Source organism: Coregonus clupeaformis, chromosome 37 (genome assembly GCF_020615455.1).
Source record: "Coregonus clupeaformis isolate EN_2021a chromosome 37, ASM2061545v1, whole genome shotgun sequence".
Lineage (NCBI taxonomy): Eukaryota > Metazoa > Chordata > Actinopteri > Salmoniformes > Salmonidae > Coregonus > Coregonus clupeaformis.
Window position 1 is genome coordinate 30,164,883 of NC_059228.1, and position 16,354 is coordinate 30,181,236.

General features: G+C 42.5%; 1 protein-coding gene across 5 annotated transcripts in view; it reads left to right on the forward strand.

Annotated features, from left to right (window-relative positions):
- The window catches only part of LOC121553480 (collagen alpha-1(XIII) chain), a 125,740-nt gene that overhangs the window by 90,571 nt on the left and 18,815 nt on the right, over positions 1 to 16,354 (forward strand). For all 5 annotated transcript variants that reach the window (XM_041866607.2, XM_041866608.2, XM_041866609.2 and 2 more), the window contains 19 exons: positions 3,115 to 3,150; positions 3,241 to 3,294; positions 4,001 to 4,087; positions 4,191 to 4,217; positions 4,404 to 4,439; positions 4,542 to 4,598; positions 4,697 to 4,720; positions 4,948 to 5,046; positions 5,200 to 5,334; positions 7,331 to 7,402; positions 7,602 to 7,646; positions 7,789 to 7,839; positions 7,965 to 7,991; positions 8,150 to 8,236; positions 9,291 to 9,326; positions 10,441 to 10,494; positions 10,637 to 10,690; positions 11,402 to 11,437; positions 16,037 to 16,123. In XM_041866607.2, coding sequence (XP_041722541.1) covers positions 3,115 to 3,150; positions 3,241 to 3,294; positions 4,001 to 4,087; positions 4,191 to 4,217; positions 4,404 to 4,439; positions 4,542 to 4,598; positions 4,697 to 4,720; positions 4,948 to 5,046; positions 5,200 to 5,334; positions 7,331 to 7,402; positions 7,602 to 7,646; positions 7,789 to 7,839; positions 7,965 to 7,991; positions 8,150 to 8,236; positions 9,291 to 9,326; positions 10,441 to 10,494; positions 10,637 to 10,690; positions 11,402 to 11,437; positions 16,037 to 16,123 — 1,104 coding nt within the window. The remainder of the gene's footprint in view (positions 1 to 3,114; positions 3,151 to 3,240; positions 3,295 to 4,000; positions 4,088 to 4,190; positions 4,218 to 4,403; positions 4,440 to 4,541; positions 4,599 to 4,696; positions 4,721 to 4,947; positions 5,047 to 5,199; positions 5,335 to 7,330; positions 7,403 to 7,601; positions 7,647 to 7,788; positions 7,840 to 7,964; positions 7,992 to 8,149; positions 8,237 to 9,290; positions 9,327 to 10,440; positions 10,495 to 10,636; positions 10,691 to 11,401; positions 11,438 to 16,036; positions 16,124 to 16,354) is intronic.

Genomic DNA, 16,354 nt, shown 5'->3' on the forward strand with positions numbered 1-16,354 from the left:
ATATTGGGTTTGCCTCTGCCCAGGGGAGCTTTGTTCTATATTTGTACTCACAATGTTGGATCAGGCTTACTGTATTGTACAACCAGATTGTAATAAAAATAACAGGTAAAGGTTTGTGGCATGGGCCATCATCGTTAATGTCCACATGGTGCTGACCACAAGTCTGACCGAGCTATATATCTCCAGACTGAACAATCTCAAGGCCCTCACTCAGCAGGCTACAGTCGCCAGGCTACAGTCGACAAGCTACAGACGCCTGGCTAGACATAGAGGAAGTAGACAGGACAGCCATAGACCTCCTCCTCTGCTCCGCCTTCATAATGGTGAACTAGCTCACCATTACTGTACAGTGGTTCGCCATTAGCCCTGTAATGACGGATGTCTCTCCCCCGGTCTGGAGGGCTGGTTGATTGAGCCTGTTAGACTGTTAGAAAAGCCTGCTTTTAATTTCTCCCTTGGGTCAGAGCTGTGTGGGCACTCCGAGACGCTCCTGTCAGCGAAAGCAGACGACAGAGACCCAGAGACAGTGGATAAGGTGACAGTGGTGCTCAGAACACAGGGGGAAGAGGTGTTAGGGGATGTAGGCTTTGCCAAGCCTAGCGTTTCAGACACAGACTGTCTGTCTGACTGACTGAATGGGGCTCTGCCCTTCCTCTACCCTCACTCTCCCTTGAAATCAGAGAGCCCTAGACCAACACAGCTGGAAAGCACATTAGAACTGAGGGGAAGACAGAAATTAGGCCTTTCTATTCACCTACCTAGTGCTATTATTCCTTTCACTTGCCTCAGATCCACTCTGGCAGTGCTTGTAGCTGCAGTGGCCATTTTTAAGGCCGTCTTACAGTATCTCACACTGTTTTACTGGTGTATCAGAGGGATCATTAGAGCTTATTTTGAACAGATGATGAATCTATTCCCCTGTTACCCTCAGGTCATTTCCTCTGAACTGGAAAGGCCATGTCCGCGTCGTTTCAATGAAGAGATGAGCGTATTGATAAATCAAGCACCAGGCATGTCAGTCGACAGATTACGCCCATGGAGTATCATACACACACACCGGTGTGAAAATAGAACCAGGGGGTGGGGAGTGACGCTGACGGGAAGGGATAGCTAAATAGATGGGAGGAATGGTGTGAGCTGATTGGAGAAGCAGGAGATCAAAGCTTCCTGTTTCTGTGCTGTGTTTGCTGGGGGCCCCTGAGGGCCCTACCATGCGATTAAAGCCGTCACCACTCACCTGCCCTGATCCCACCCTGGCCAGGGGTCTGGACAGGAGGCCCGCCCGGCGCTTTCATCTTCCCAGAAATGGTTGGACACTCTATCCCCACGTGACGATCCCCTGACAGGTTGGTGTGAAAGCGTTCATGGGGCAGCTGGGCAGGCTGTGGCTGCGGGGCTCTGGCTCCAGTACAGTCTGCAGTTTACTGGCGCACCGCCCTCCCCCTCCCTCTCTCACCATCCCTCGATGGTGAGCCCCAACCACAGCACCTGTCAGAGGCTCCAGCAGAAATGCACTTGCTGTGTGTCGGTCGGTCAGGAGGGGGAGGGTAGGGGTTGACAAGTTGGGCGATGCCACCTGCCCTTTTGTCAGACCCTTAGGAGTCAGACTGACGCCTTTGCTCCCTCTGCCAGGGACGTTCCACCACTCCTCCCCGTGTCTCTGTTCTTATTTGTTTATGTAATCCGGTGTATTCTTGAGGATCTTGGTCATGGACATTGATCATTTGTTTTCATTACTTTAAAACATGACATGGCAACAAATAAATATGTTTTGGTTGGTTGATGTGCTTCCAATTAGTGTGTTTAATTTGAGCTTCAGTGTGTTTCGTCAACCCTAACACATGCAATACTGTATGTGTTGTCCTGCATCTTGTTTGAGAACATTGTTACTGTAGTTATTGATAATCAATGCGATCTCTTAGGGGGACTTTGGTATGCCAGGAATGCCAGGGAAACAAGGATTGAAGGTAGTCCAACATGTGCAAGTAGCCCCTGACCTTTGACCCTTGTCCTAAACCATACAGTGTATCTGAGATGAAATAATTGGGGCACTCTAGTATCTTCCTCCCTCCAGATTGTTCCTCCCCAGACTCGTTGATCTATAAATGCTTTTGAGAATGCCTTATATATATTACCTGGTACTAAACTGTATGCTTAAAGAACTACCAGCCTTCTTTCCCAGTATTCTGTCTGTTGGACTGTATTGTTGCCTGACAAAGCCTTTCCTAATCCAAATGTTATCTAAAATACATGTCAAACCAATGATGAATATAGTGCATGGCCTTTTTGGCTCTGAATAATACTCCCAGGTCCAATGGTTGTCCTGCATCTTGATTTAAGAACCATATCTTGACATTGATGATTAGTAATTTGAAATAGGGCATAAATGTCTAAGACATGGCTTTTGAGTCTCAGCAAGCCAAGTAGATACAGTAAAAGCAAGCGAGATAGACAGGCTGTGTCCCAAATGGCACCCTATTCTCTAGATAGTGCACTAGTTTTGACCAGGGCTCTGGTCAAAAGTAGTGCACTTTATAGGAAATAGGGTGCCATTTGGGACACAGCCACAACCTTCCGTAAGTGACTGCTATAAACCCATGTGGGTCCTGTGGTCACAGCTGTGACCGTACATCATCCACCGTACGTCTGCTCGTTAAGCTGGCCAATTGAAGTGGGGAGCAAACACAGAGATGAATTAAATAACTATCATGTGTTCTTTACTATTTATAACAACCAATTTCTAGGGTTAATCGGCTTGCGGTGGACTAGAAGCTCTTGACGAATGACAATCAGCGACAGTTCCATGTCCAAACCCAGACCAGCTATATGCGTGCATAGAATGCACCAACCCCAACATGCCTTTCCAAATATTGATCCCAGTGCATGTTGTACTGAGGGAATTCTTTTCTTCCAAGAAAACTGACAAACACATGGATGTGAACAGGCCCCATGCTGATTCAGACTATTACAAAATTAATGAAAAATGCTTGTTTGGAATATGTGGCATGGCTACTGATTTAAAAGAGACAAGCTTTACTGAATACCAACTTTCACTCTTTCTGTCTTCTCTCTTTTCCCCCACCTTTGACCTTTGTGCCATCTTGGCCACCGTAGGGAGAGCCAGGTTTTCCAGGCACTCCTGGAAGAAAGGTAATTTCCTTGGAATGGTGTGGCTAACACAGATTGTAAAAGCCTAAATTTATCCGGGTACTAAAACTCTGTCTTCCTTCTACTGTAAAGGGTCAAGCTGGTACCCCTGGAACACCTGGTATTCCTGGAAAGAGGGGCTACAGGGTATTTGTGCTCTGTGTCTGTCAATCATCAGTGTTCCCATAACAACCAGAGCTCCATCAAGTCAATTATCTATTATCGTCTCATTGTTTGTCTTTGTGACTGACTAGAGTTGCGATTAGTCTTGAGTTGCTTCTATCTCCTCTGTTAGTCTGCCCAATTGGTTTGTGTAGAAGTACTTTGATCTTTGCATTAGCTATGGACTGAAACATCTGGGCCTTTAATGTCTTTCTTGCTATAGCTGCTTGTACTGCAGTGATGCAGCGTCATCATAACATGTTCCAAATGTGTGAAAACATCCTCTGGTTGGAGAATGCCGTGATCTTTGTAGATTTGAGTTTGTGCCTGTGTTGAGGGAATAAGATCTAAAGCTGTGGACAAGGGGCTGTGCTGTTGGATGTTTTCATGTGATTCACTTTGTAATTTAGATCCATATAGATCCGTTGTGTCTTTTGTGAGACTAATCTTCAGTGCTGTACTTTTTAACTCCCATCAATGTAGAGAATGTGTTGTCCTGTACAGTCATTGATGACACTGTCAAAAAATCGAATCAAAGTTTATTGGTCACGTACACAGTTTAGCAGATGTTATAGTGGGTGCAGCGAAATGCTTATGTTACTAACTAGCTCCTAACAATTCAGTAAAATGTCAAACAGGTACACAAATAATCAATTTATAACAACTCTGTCCATGTTCTGTTCTGTGGCAGGGTGACAAGGGTGAACCCAGCGCAGCAGGGACTGGCATCAAAGGAGAACCAGGGACACCAGGACTTCCAGGCCTCTCAGGATTCAAGGTACTATAGCTACCCAAATAGAGGCTGTAGAATAGTAAGAAAAAGCCACCTTGGTTTAATAATATCATGGATGCCCATTAAAATGATGTGTTCTCGTTTCCAGGGTGACAAAGGCGACCAAGGTCTCAAGGTGAGATGAGAACTTTTCATAACCTCAGTTGACATTTTTGCACAACAAGAAATGTATGATCACCAAACATTATCCTCTAATTTGCTACAGTAACGTTCGATCCCATCCTTTTAGTGTTGAACACTGCATTGAGGTTAATATTTGGAAGGAAAGAGGCTAACTGTCATACCTTTCCTCATCCTCCAGGGGGAAGAAGGATCTGATGGCCCAGCTGGACCAAGAGTAAGTGCAGGCTCTGTCATAACACATTCATTAATGTCAATAGGAGATTTGGGAGATTTTCTCAAATAAATTATTATGCATTTTTTATCCTTAACTTTATAGGGTCCTCCAGGTGCAGCAGGGGAGCCAGGAAAATCAGAAATCCTCAACAATGAAAATGTATGTCACCAATTATTTACTGCCTTATGTAAAGTGTTTGATTCATGAAGTACTATAAATTGTAACAGGACTTCTAACATTGTGTTTTTTCTCCTTAGGATATTCGGAATGTACCTTTGATGGTGAGTAGAGGTCTCTAAAGTCTGTTAATGATGCTTTAGAAATGTATAGGCCTTCTTTATGCAGGTCGTTGTAACAAAAAGACAGCTATGTCATCCGACAGACCATTTAAAGGCTTACTCTATTTTGCCACTGTAATTGCAATACAATGTTTGCTAACATGAATACAGTACTAGACATACAGCATATGTTTTCAATAAGTAATTCTGATCTCTCTTTATCGACCCAGGGCCCACCTGGACTACCTGGCCCTCCAGGGGTCCCCGGAACACCAGGAACAAAGGGTGAAGTTGGACTTCCAGGCCCTTCAGGTCTTGATGGAGAGAAGGTTAGAGCGCCCTCCTATTGTCTATTCTTCAGTAGAAATGTGCATTGTTAAGCTGTCATGTATGATAAAACACAGCATCAACAACAACATGGCGATGGCAATAATGATACAATTAAAGACAACAGCGGCAATGATGTCTAATTTGTGTGTCAGGGTCCTCGGGGGAAGCCTGGAGAGGCAGGTCCTGTTGGCCCAGCCGGCCCTGAAGGTCCCAGAGGGGAAGGGGGCCTGATGGGTTTCTCAGGACCCAAAGGAGACAAGGGGGACATGGGCCCGTCTGGATCACCTGTGAGTAACTGGGGAACCACAGATCCACACCACTACACACACTCCCACACCAAAGCCAGAAACCTACAGTAGCACTATTCATAACCAGAGGAAAGGGACTGGAGCTAGCTCTTTGTACCACCCTCGTATTATCTAATTAGAGACCTTCTATAGGCTACAGTAATATATATATACATACATACAGTTGAAGTCAGAAGTTTACATACACTTAGGTTGGAGTCATTAAAACTCGTTTTTCAACCACACCACAAATTACTTGTTAACAAACTATAGTTTTGGCAAGTCGGTTAGGACATCTACTTTGTGCATGACACAATTAATTTTTCCAACAATTGTTTACAGACAGATTATTTCACTTATAATTCACTGTATCACAATTCCAGTGGGTCAGAAGTTTACATACACTAAGTTGACTGTGCCTTTAAACAGCTTGGAACATTCCAGAAAATGATGTCATGGCTTTAGAAGCTTCTGATAGGCTAATTGACATCATTTGAGTCAATTGGAGGTGTACCTGTGGATGTATTTCAAGACCTACCTTCAAACTCAGTGCCTCTTTGCTTGACATTTTCTGCAAGACCTCAGAAAAAAAATTTGTAGACCTCCACAAGTTTGGTTCATCCTAGTATGCAGGTATAAACACCATGGGACCACGCAGCCATCATACCGCTCAGGAAGGAGACACGTCCTGTCTCCTAGAGATGAACGTACTTTGGTGCAAAAAGTGCAAATCAATCCCAGAACAACAGTAAAGGACCTTGTGAAGATGCTGGAGGAAACAGGTACAAAAGTATCTATATCCACAGTAAAACGAGTCCTATATTTGACATAACCTGAAAGGCCGCTCAGCAAGGAAGAAGCCACTGCTCCAAAACCGCCATAAAAAAGCCAGACTACAGTTTGCAACTGCACATGGGGACAAAGATTGTACTTTTTGGAGAAATGTCCTCTGGTCTGATGAAACAAAAATAGAACTGTTTGGCCATAATGACCATCGTTATGTTTGGAGGAAAAAGGGGGTTGCTTGCATGCCGAAGAACACCATCCCAACCGTGAAGCACGGGGTAGGCAGCATCATGCTGTGGGGGTGCTTTACTGCAGGAGGGACTGGTGCACTTCACAAAATAGATGGCATCATGAGGAAGGAAAATTATGTGGATATATTGAAGCAACATCTCAAGACATCAGTCAGGAAGTTAAAGCTTGGTCGCAAATGTGTCTTCCAAATGGACAATGACCCCAAGCATACTTCCAAAGCTGTGGCAAAATGGCTTAAGGACAACAAAGTTAAGGTATTGGAGGGGCCATCACAAAGCCCTGACCTCAATCCTATAGAAAATGTGTGGGCAGAACTGAAAAAGAGTGTGCGATCAAGGAGGCCTACAAACCTGACTCTGTTACACCAGCTCTGTCAGGAGGAATGGGCCAAAATTCACCCAACTTAATATATATATATATATATATATATATATATATATATATATATATATATATATATATATAGTGGGCTACACTCATCAGACCATGTAGCCAAAACCCACCCCAAATACTGCACCATACTGCAGGGTCTAGGAGACTATATTTTGCTTCACCATTCTTTTATGATTATTTGTGTTAATTATATTAACATACTATATGTGTGTGTTTATTAACCATTAAATAACTGCTTGCGAGAAATTGTGTGATTGTCTTGCATCGTCTGAGTGTGTAGACACTGAGTAAGAATGGGCAGCATTGCGTCCCTCATTATGGGCAGTTTCATGCCCTTACAGCCAGAATCTGGAGGTAACCAAACAAAACTCAAAAACTGTATGCGATATATTTGGCAACGGTTTTGGCACATTCAAGATTAATGTTAAGTTTTAACATCTGACAGAAAATTTTAAATAATCTATTTTGTATTAATTGACACTCTAATATGGAAATGAACCAAAACTAATTCCTGATTTGAACACACTGACAATATTTCACTATTTCCCCTTTCCTTGTTCTGTAGGGTTTAGATGGCCCTACTGCTGAAAAGGGGGTTTCTGGGCCCCCTGGCCCCATTGGATTACCAGGCGCAATGGTACGCAATGGTGCCCCTCAGACTGCATCTGACCATACAGTATGCAGTGTCTGACCTGGCATTGGGGAGCAGTGAAATACTGTTCACAATACTATTCATCTGTACAATGTTGATTGGGTGTACAGTAGTGTTTTATTCATGCTAGCCATGATGTGAGTAGCCTATGTTAACCTTGTATTCATGTGACTTGATGCTTCAGGGTCAGAAGGGCGAGTCTGGAGATAAGGGAGGAAGGTCAGACATGGTAAGGGCTCCCCTTCACTGTGTATCTCATGTGTTTTTAATTACCCAGGCGTGTTTGAGTGAACTTGAGAGGGGTCAGATTCAGAGGACGTGATGTTAGAGTGAACCCACTAATGAGGAAGTGTATGCATTAATGTCTTTAGGTCTATGGGCCTCCAGGGCCTCCAGGGCCCCAAGGACCAGTTGGCCCCGCGGTGAGTACACTACAGTTTGCATGCTATTAGGTAATATAAGCCCTCAGAAATATCTATAAAACCTCCTGATAATATGTCATATTTACATGAAGTGATTGACAGGAATTGTTTATTTTACCCCTCAGGGACCTGAGGGACTGGGAGGGCCAAAGGTAAGAGTTGATTGTGGTAGCTTATGTTATGTCTTACTGTACCTCCAGAATCCTTTGATACTGTAGTGTTCAGTACTCTCTCAAATCAGTGGTTTTAGTAAGTTAGTGTAATGCCTATGTAGTAAACGTGAATCATGTATTTTCTGTGCCTCTTTTAGGGGGAGCCAGGCATAGGCATACGGGGAGAGAAGGGAGCATCTGGTTCGAAGGGCGATAAAGGGGACAGGGGCCATCTTGGACTTCCTGTAAGTACATCAATTTTACCATCCCTTTGACCATTTTACCATTATAAGTTGTATTTCGACTCCTGGAAACCAAAATAGAGTGGGCGTACTGTTTGTTCAGGCTTTTGTGTCTTAGAACCAGGCAGCATGACTGTTCTGATGTTGTCATGTCGCTTTATAACTAGGCCTAACCAAGGATGGTTTGATGGCTCAATAGTTGCATTAATGTTTTCAAAGTGCATGGATGGATGGTTGCTGCAATCCAATACATAAGGGCAATAAAAATCACTAATATGAAAACTAAAAAATGTAATCTACAATACACATTACCATTGTCATATTTTTCAGATAACTCAGTAATGATAATTATGTGATAGAAAGAGTTAATGATAATTGTCTTCATTATGCCAACTTTTGTTTAGTTTTCTGATAATCTCTCTGAAATTCTGTAAAATGTAGTCTCTTTTAGTTCTATTTTTAGTTGCATGTTAAGGAATACGTTTGATATGTATCACTGGGGGGTCTCTTCCTTACTTCTGGTTTACTTCTTGGGAGACAAAGGTCATTGTTGATATTCAGTACATGTTCTAGTCACATCATCAATGGCACAGTAACTCCTTTTATATGGAAATGATGAGGGATATTATGTATATGCTAATCAATGTTGATACAAGACATGCTATTTTAAAATCATCATAGACACATATCTTCACACTTCTCTGCACTCAAATTCAAACTGCTTTCTATATGGGCATCAACCATAGAAAGAAGTTGAACCATGCTTATGTTTCTGAAAAACACTATTTTATCTAAGGTCAGGACTTAATTATTTGATAGTGATAATCAACTGCACCTATAAAAGGAGTTACTGACGGTAACTGTTTCTCACGTCATCACAACACAATCACCCTTCATCAACAACTGGATGTGTTTTTGAGTCACACAAATCACTGCTTCACTCACTCACTCACTCACCCCCTACCCTCTCCCCCCTCCACACCTCCTCCACCCCTTCTCCAACCACCTCCCTTCCATCTCTCCATCTCTGCTCTCTAACTGTTTACACCCTGTCCAGGGGGCTCATGGTTTAGACGGCAGGCCTGGTCCAGTGGTGAGTGGCGCAAGTCCTGTACCCACCCAACACACATTCCTCCCCTACCCCACCTCCTCCTCTATTGTGCTCCCCCCATGGCTTGCTTGCATGTCTGTCTGCGCTGGTGTCTTGTCTGTCTGCCTGCTTGCCTTTCCTCCATGCTTGTCCTGTCTGTCCTGTCTTGTAGTCTGTCTGGTTGTCTGCAGAGAGAGCAGTTCTGTTTTTAGTAATTTTTTTTGAGGATTGCTCTGGCATAGGGATGATGTTCACATGACTGTGTCCCATGTCTGTCTGGCATTGGAACGTGTTAGGGTACTAAAATGGGCCCTTTGATGCTTCTGCTCTTAGTGTGTATATGCTTTAAAGTAGTAAAGGGAAATAAATAGTCCCCCTTGTTCATAACAGCCTGAATCCTAACTTGAGATTTGCATGGGTAACCCAGACTTTTGCGTAAATCATGTGTTGACGTCAATGGAAGATGTATAAGGACAATTGAGTTACGCATTCAGATCTCAAGATTCAGCCTACTTGCATAAAGTCATGACAAACTGTTTGAGTGTCAGAGTCCATGCCATTGCAAATCTTCAAAACATACCGTTGTAATTCTCCTATGATCGTATGCAAGCAGTGTAAAGCTTTGAACTGGCATTGTGATGTCATACCAGGAGAGCATGCTGGGATGCTCATGCTGCATGTTGATATGTATACAGGACAGTATGGCAGTATGGCTCTGTCATGCAATATGCTGTACATGCTGTACTATCTGCCTGAGATGCAAGGTCCTCCTGTCGAATCCTGACTTCCACAGGGAGAAAGAGCTGCAGCTGACCTCTTTTACTCATCATTAATGTTTTTCTCCTTTTTTGTTACTGTTCATTGTTTACCTCAACAAGCTTGGTGTAACAAGCACAGTAGGGTAACCTAGAGAACACCACTACCTAATCAATCAATAGGTTATTATTTAATAATAATTAACATAAACAGAATTGGGTAACTCCTCTTTTGGCACGTAAGTGCTCCAGAAAGCTTGTTGATCTATTAATGATGGAAATGCAATAATCACTTTCCTTTTAATATCCTCCCATTGTAATGTCTGCATTCACTGATTGTCGTCTTGTCCTTAAACTTAAAGGGTCTGATAGGGCCAGTTGGTGTGGCAGGGCCAGCAGGACTGAAGGGAGATAGAGTGAGTACTTACATCACACACACACACACACACACACACACTAAAGTAGCACATACACATCACATAAGAGCTATCAGTCAAAACAGAGCTTATTTATCTATTTGAGATTAATTATTTATTTGTTATTTTTCTATCAATTCAGGGTTACAAGGGAGATTCCGGAGTCCCAGGACCAATTGGGCCTCAAGGCATCCCTGTAAGTAGTTTGTCCAATTACCTAAGTTTCAATAACATCAAATGAATACAGTATTGCATTTACAGCATTTCATTTCTCGATATCTGAAATACAATCAACGTTGAACGAGGAATTTGGAACATAGCATCATTAGTACTTTAAACAATCTCTTAATTAAGTCTGAGGAATAATAATAATAATAAATAATATGCCATTTAGCAGACGCTTTTATCCAAAGCAACTTACAGTCATGTGCGCATACATTTTTACATATGGGTGGTCCCGGGGATCGAACCCACTACCCTGGCGTTACAAGCGCCATGCTCTACCAATTGAGCTACAGAGGACCACAGGAAATTGATAGATCAAATTGATTGACAGCACAAAGCTATGACCACAGGAAATTGATAGATCACATTGATTGACAGCACAAAGCTATTACCAACTCAGTGGCATTGTGGTTAACGTGTCTGGCCTGAGATTGGAGGGTTGGGAGTTCGATCCCTGTCCGAGTCATACCAAGCACTGTAAAAATGGGATCCGATGTGTTACTAAGGAAATAGATTGGGGGTAAGGCCCTGCGATAGTGTTCTGTCCGGGGGTGTACTTGTACATCAAGCTTCCTCACGCGAGGAGATAGGCTACTTACTTCACTTACAAAGCTATTACTCAAAGTAATGTCTCTGATTGCTTGCACAGGAAATCATATTGTGTTTAATTTCCTCTTCTCAGGGTTTAGTAGGACCACAAGGATTCAAAGGGAACCGGGTAAGATAACAGCTGATAATTATTTGCTTGTAATGCTCTCTTGGAGTACAATGTGCTTCTAACCAGAGGACAATACTTCTGATAAACTATGGGATTTAAAATTGCTGCTGAACCTCCATGCTCCTACTCCACTCAACACTAGATATACTCCCAACCAAAATGAGCGAAGGTATTCTTCATTGAAAAGTACTAATCTGAAAGACTATAGTCATTTTTCATTTGTCTTTTTGGTTATTCAAGATCCATAATAGAATGTAGTCCCCTGTAGCTCAGTTGGTAGAGCATGGCGCTTGCAACGCCAGGGTTGTGGGTTCGTTTCCCACGGGGGGCCAGTATGACAAATGTATGCACTGGATAAGAGCGTCTGCTAAATGACTAAAATGTAAAATAATAGTTAATCATCAATCAATCATTTGGAAGCCCAATGGGATGTCATGTTTATTAAGCTTAAAAGCATGGTGGGCCTGTATTAGGTGATATGAGCAGGCCCATGGTGGATTCAAAGGCTCTCTTAAGTAGGCAAATCTGAATCAAAATGTTATTTAAATATCAATAACCTCATCTTCTGAATATCCTATGTGAAAAATGTGTGAAAAATAGCCTATGATGAGTCGTATAGTGAAAGTGACCTTCAATGGTGTTTTTAGTGATGTTTGAAAAAATTATATTCATACAGTGAGGGAAAAAAGTATTTGATCCCCTGCTGATTTTGTACGTTTGCCCACTGACAAAGACATGATCAGTCTATAATTTTAATGGTTGGTTTATTTGAACAGTGAGAGACAGAATAACAACAAAAAAATCCAGAAAAACGCATGTCAAAAATGTTATAAATTTATTTGCATTTTAATGAGGGAAATAAGTATTTGACCCCTCTGCAAAACATGACTTAGTACTTGGTGGCAAAACCCTTGTTGGCAATCACAGAGGTCAGACGTTTCTTGTAGTTGGCCACCAGGTTTGCACACATCTCAGGAGGGATTTTGTCCCACTCCTCTTTGCAGAACTTCTCCAAGTCATTAAAGATTCGAGGCTGACGTTTGGCAACTCAAACCTTCAGCTCCCTCCACAGATTTTCTATGGGATTAAGGTCTGGAGACTGGCTAGGCCACTCCAGGACCTTAATGTGCTTCTTCTTGAGCCACTCCTTTGTTGCCATGGCCATGTGTTTTGGGTCATTGTCATGCTGGAATACCCATCCACGACCCATTTTCAATGCCCTGGCTGAGGGAAGGAGGTTCTCAACCAAGATTTGACAGTACATGGCCCCGTCCATCGTCCCTTTGATGCGGTGAAGTTGTCCTGTCCCCTTAGCAGAAAAACACCCCCAAAGCATAATGTTTCCACCTCCATGTTTGACGGTGGGGATGGTGTTCTTGGGGTCATAGGCAGCATTCCTCCTCCTCCAAACACGGCGAGTTGAGTTGATGCCAAAGAGCTCGATTTTGGTCTCATCTGACCACAACACTTTCACCCAGTTCTCCTCTGAATCATTTATATGTTCATTGGCAAACTTCAGACGGGCATGTATATGTGCTTTCTTGAGCAGGGGGACCTTGCGGGCGCTGCAGGATTTCAGTCCTTCACGGTGTAGTGTGTTACCAATTGTTTTCTTGGTGACTATGGTTCCAGCTGCCTTGAGATCATTAACAAGATTCTCCCGTGTAGTTCTGGGCTGATTCCTCACCGTTCTCATGATCATTGCAACTCCACAAGGTGAGATCTTGCATGGAGCCCCAGGCCGAGGGAGATTGACAGTTATTTTGTGTTTCTTCCATTTGCGAATAATCGCACCAACTGTTGTCACCTTCTCACCAAGCTGCTTGGCGATGGTCTTGTAGCCCATTCCAGCCTTGTATAGGTCTACGATCTTGTCCCTGACATCCTTGGAGAGCTCTTTGGTCTTGGCCATAGTGGAGAGTTTGGAATCTGATTGATTGATTGCGTCTGTGGACAGGTGTCTTTTATACAGGTAACAAACTGAGATTAGGAGCACTCCCTTTAAGGGTGTGCTCCTAATCTCAGCTCGTTACCTGTATAAAAGACACCTGGGAGCCAGAAATCTTTCTGATTGAGAGGGGTCAAATACTTATTTCCCCTCATTAAAATGCAAATCAATTTATAACATTTTTGACATGCGTTTTTCTGGATATTTGTGTTGTTATTCTGTCTCTCACTGTTCAAATAAACCTACCATTAAAATTATAGACTGATAATTTCTTTGTCAGTGGGCAAACGTTCAAAATCAGCAGGTGATCAAATACTTTTTTCCCTCACTGTATGTCCTTTGCCTTTCTGAGGCGAATGTATTTGTTTTGCAGTGGCCTTTTTACCTCAGAGTTCAATTCATCTTGTTAAAATATGCAAATATGACTGAGGTAGTATAAATTAAGACAGGGGATCAAAAGAGATTGAAGATGTTTGTACTTGATAATGAGAGGACTGGAACATGTGAATGGACACATCAAAGACCTTAGAAAATTACATGCTGTTTACTTTGAAGACAAGTCAAAAAGGTGTCCTCTTTTACATTGTCCGACCTAGATTTACCTTGTACTGTCGTATCTGAACATTTTGTTCTTAAAGTAATCACAGAATGCTACACTCTCATTTTGTAAAATAGCCACTGCAAAAAAAAAAAAAAATGTATCTGCACTTTAATTATACCAATGTATTAAATAATAGTTGGTTAATATACACATGTCCCCCCTTCCCCTTGGATAATGTTTGTTTCCTTCCTATTAACATGACTTAATATTCTGACTCCCACCTTAAAAGTCACGACATGTCATTGACCCTCTCAGCACTTCCAACTGGGCTCATGTCAGCAGGAAATATCTGACATTGACAGTTATGGCGACTTCCTATCTGTGGATCAAATGTATTTGCTGCTCAATTGGGGTGTAAAGAAGGGGAAAAGAGATTGATATTATGAGGTATTTTGCTATACCAGTTGGAGGTGCTGTGGCCGGCTGTGGGATCGTGGTGCTGTTTTTACTCTTGTCCTGTCTTCCTTTGTTTCCGCAGGTCTTCCTATCCCCTTTTCCTCCCCTCCACCCTGCTCTGTTTCCCGTGGCTCTTTTTACCGGGTCGTGTTGCCCTCTCTCTCCCTCTCACACACCCTGGCAACCTGCTCCTCCTGCATTCTAATGTCGTAGTCCCGGGTTAATCTTCTTCCTCCTCCTTCTACTCCTCCTCCTCTTACCACTTACCTTCCCTGCAAGCCTGCCTGTAATTTCCTTTCCCTTGACTGACAGGTAATGTTCTCACAACGTTGCCACAACGTTAGCCAATGTTGATGGTTTTCAGGCAACGTTGAGGCAACGTTGTGAGAGCATTATATGTTAGCCAGGGTTTATTATCCTTCCAATTCCAATTCCTTCTTGATAAACTCGTCCAACCCCTAATCCAACCCCTTCAAAGGCCTTGATCTTGGTGAGCGAATGTTTGAATAATAATGTGGTCAGGTTTTATCCATATATAATATCAATAATAGTTTACAAGGTTCGCTTTGGTTGGAAATATGATACAATAAGTACTAGCCTCCTTTATTTGATCTGTTCCCAGTAGACAACTAGGTTAATGAATTCTGAATTTATTGTAAATCACACATTCTCATGGAGGCACGATCCAATAGATCCACCTAATATAGGCTGTAGGTGCATTATGTAACAATTCCACGTGTAGCCCTTCACGTCCATTATATAACTGCAACTTCAGCAGTAAAGGAATGCCATTTCTTGAGAGTAAAAATATTAGCTTTTGAAGTACTGTAAGTGGCTTGTTTACTTGTTGCCAGCTAGTAGCCTGTCCAGCCACCTTCAGTGTACACAAACAAACAGTGTATTTTTCCGCTGTTTCACAATTGAAATAGTCTTTTTTGGATTTGGATAAGGGAAAATAGTAGAACTACCGGTATGAACTATTCGGTATTTCTATGCCATATTTTGCACAATGCTTGGTAGAATGCAATTATTAATGCAATTGTGTATTGTTGGACAACTGGACATAATCAATGTTGTCTTTACTCAAAGGATGGCTTGTGGTCAAGTTCTTTGCCAGGCCTTGAGTACAATATCTGCAATGAAACTCGCAATAGATGACAGTGCACCACAGAGAGCTCAGCAAATTTGGTAATAGCCTGCTTTATAAATATGATATGACAATTAAGATATTGTTGTGGTACTGTATGGCTCATGCATGTTATGTTGTGTTAGGGCTAGTGATACCCTTATAATATGCTATAGTAGTTGATGAACCAATGAAATGTTTCCATCCCTGCAACAAGTCTGTGAATATTACCTTAGGCACTAAAGGAACCCGCTCACCAATAGCATTGGCCTGTATCCCTACTCCCTAACTCCCTCCACTTACTTTCCCCACCACTAAATTCTTAAACTTCAGTACTCTTCTTCGTAAGCCCAAAAAAGCACATCATCCTTACTTTTATGGTCTTTCAATATCTGTAAAATGTCTAAATTACTTAGGTAAGAATTCAAGCTTCATGATTTCAAAAAGCAAACATATTTGCTTACCGTGTGGGCGAGCCAGCCAGGAGGAACTAAAAGCCTGTCTCTTGTAATGCACTGTTGTTTGCAGGGAGAGAGGGGCAAGAAAGGCAACAGGGGAACCAAAGGGGATAAGGGGGACCAAGGAGCACCCGGATTAGATGCCCCCTGTCCGTTGGTATGTCCTGCGTTCAATGTGCAGCCAGGAGGCAAAAGGAAGGAGCGACCCTCAGAATATCACATCACCTGCACTGACAACCAGGAGTCTCTGGATTCTGATCCTGACTTCCTTTTGCCTCTTAACCGACTCTAATAGACCCTGAAGTGGTTTTGGTCCAAGCGTCCTCTACAGTATTAGTCCAGAGATACAAACTGCAGTAGTGATAATGATTTGGTATTCATTGAATGA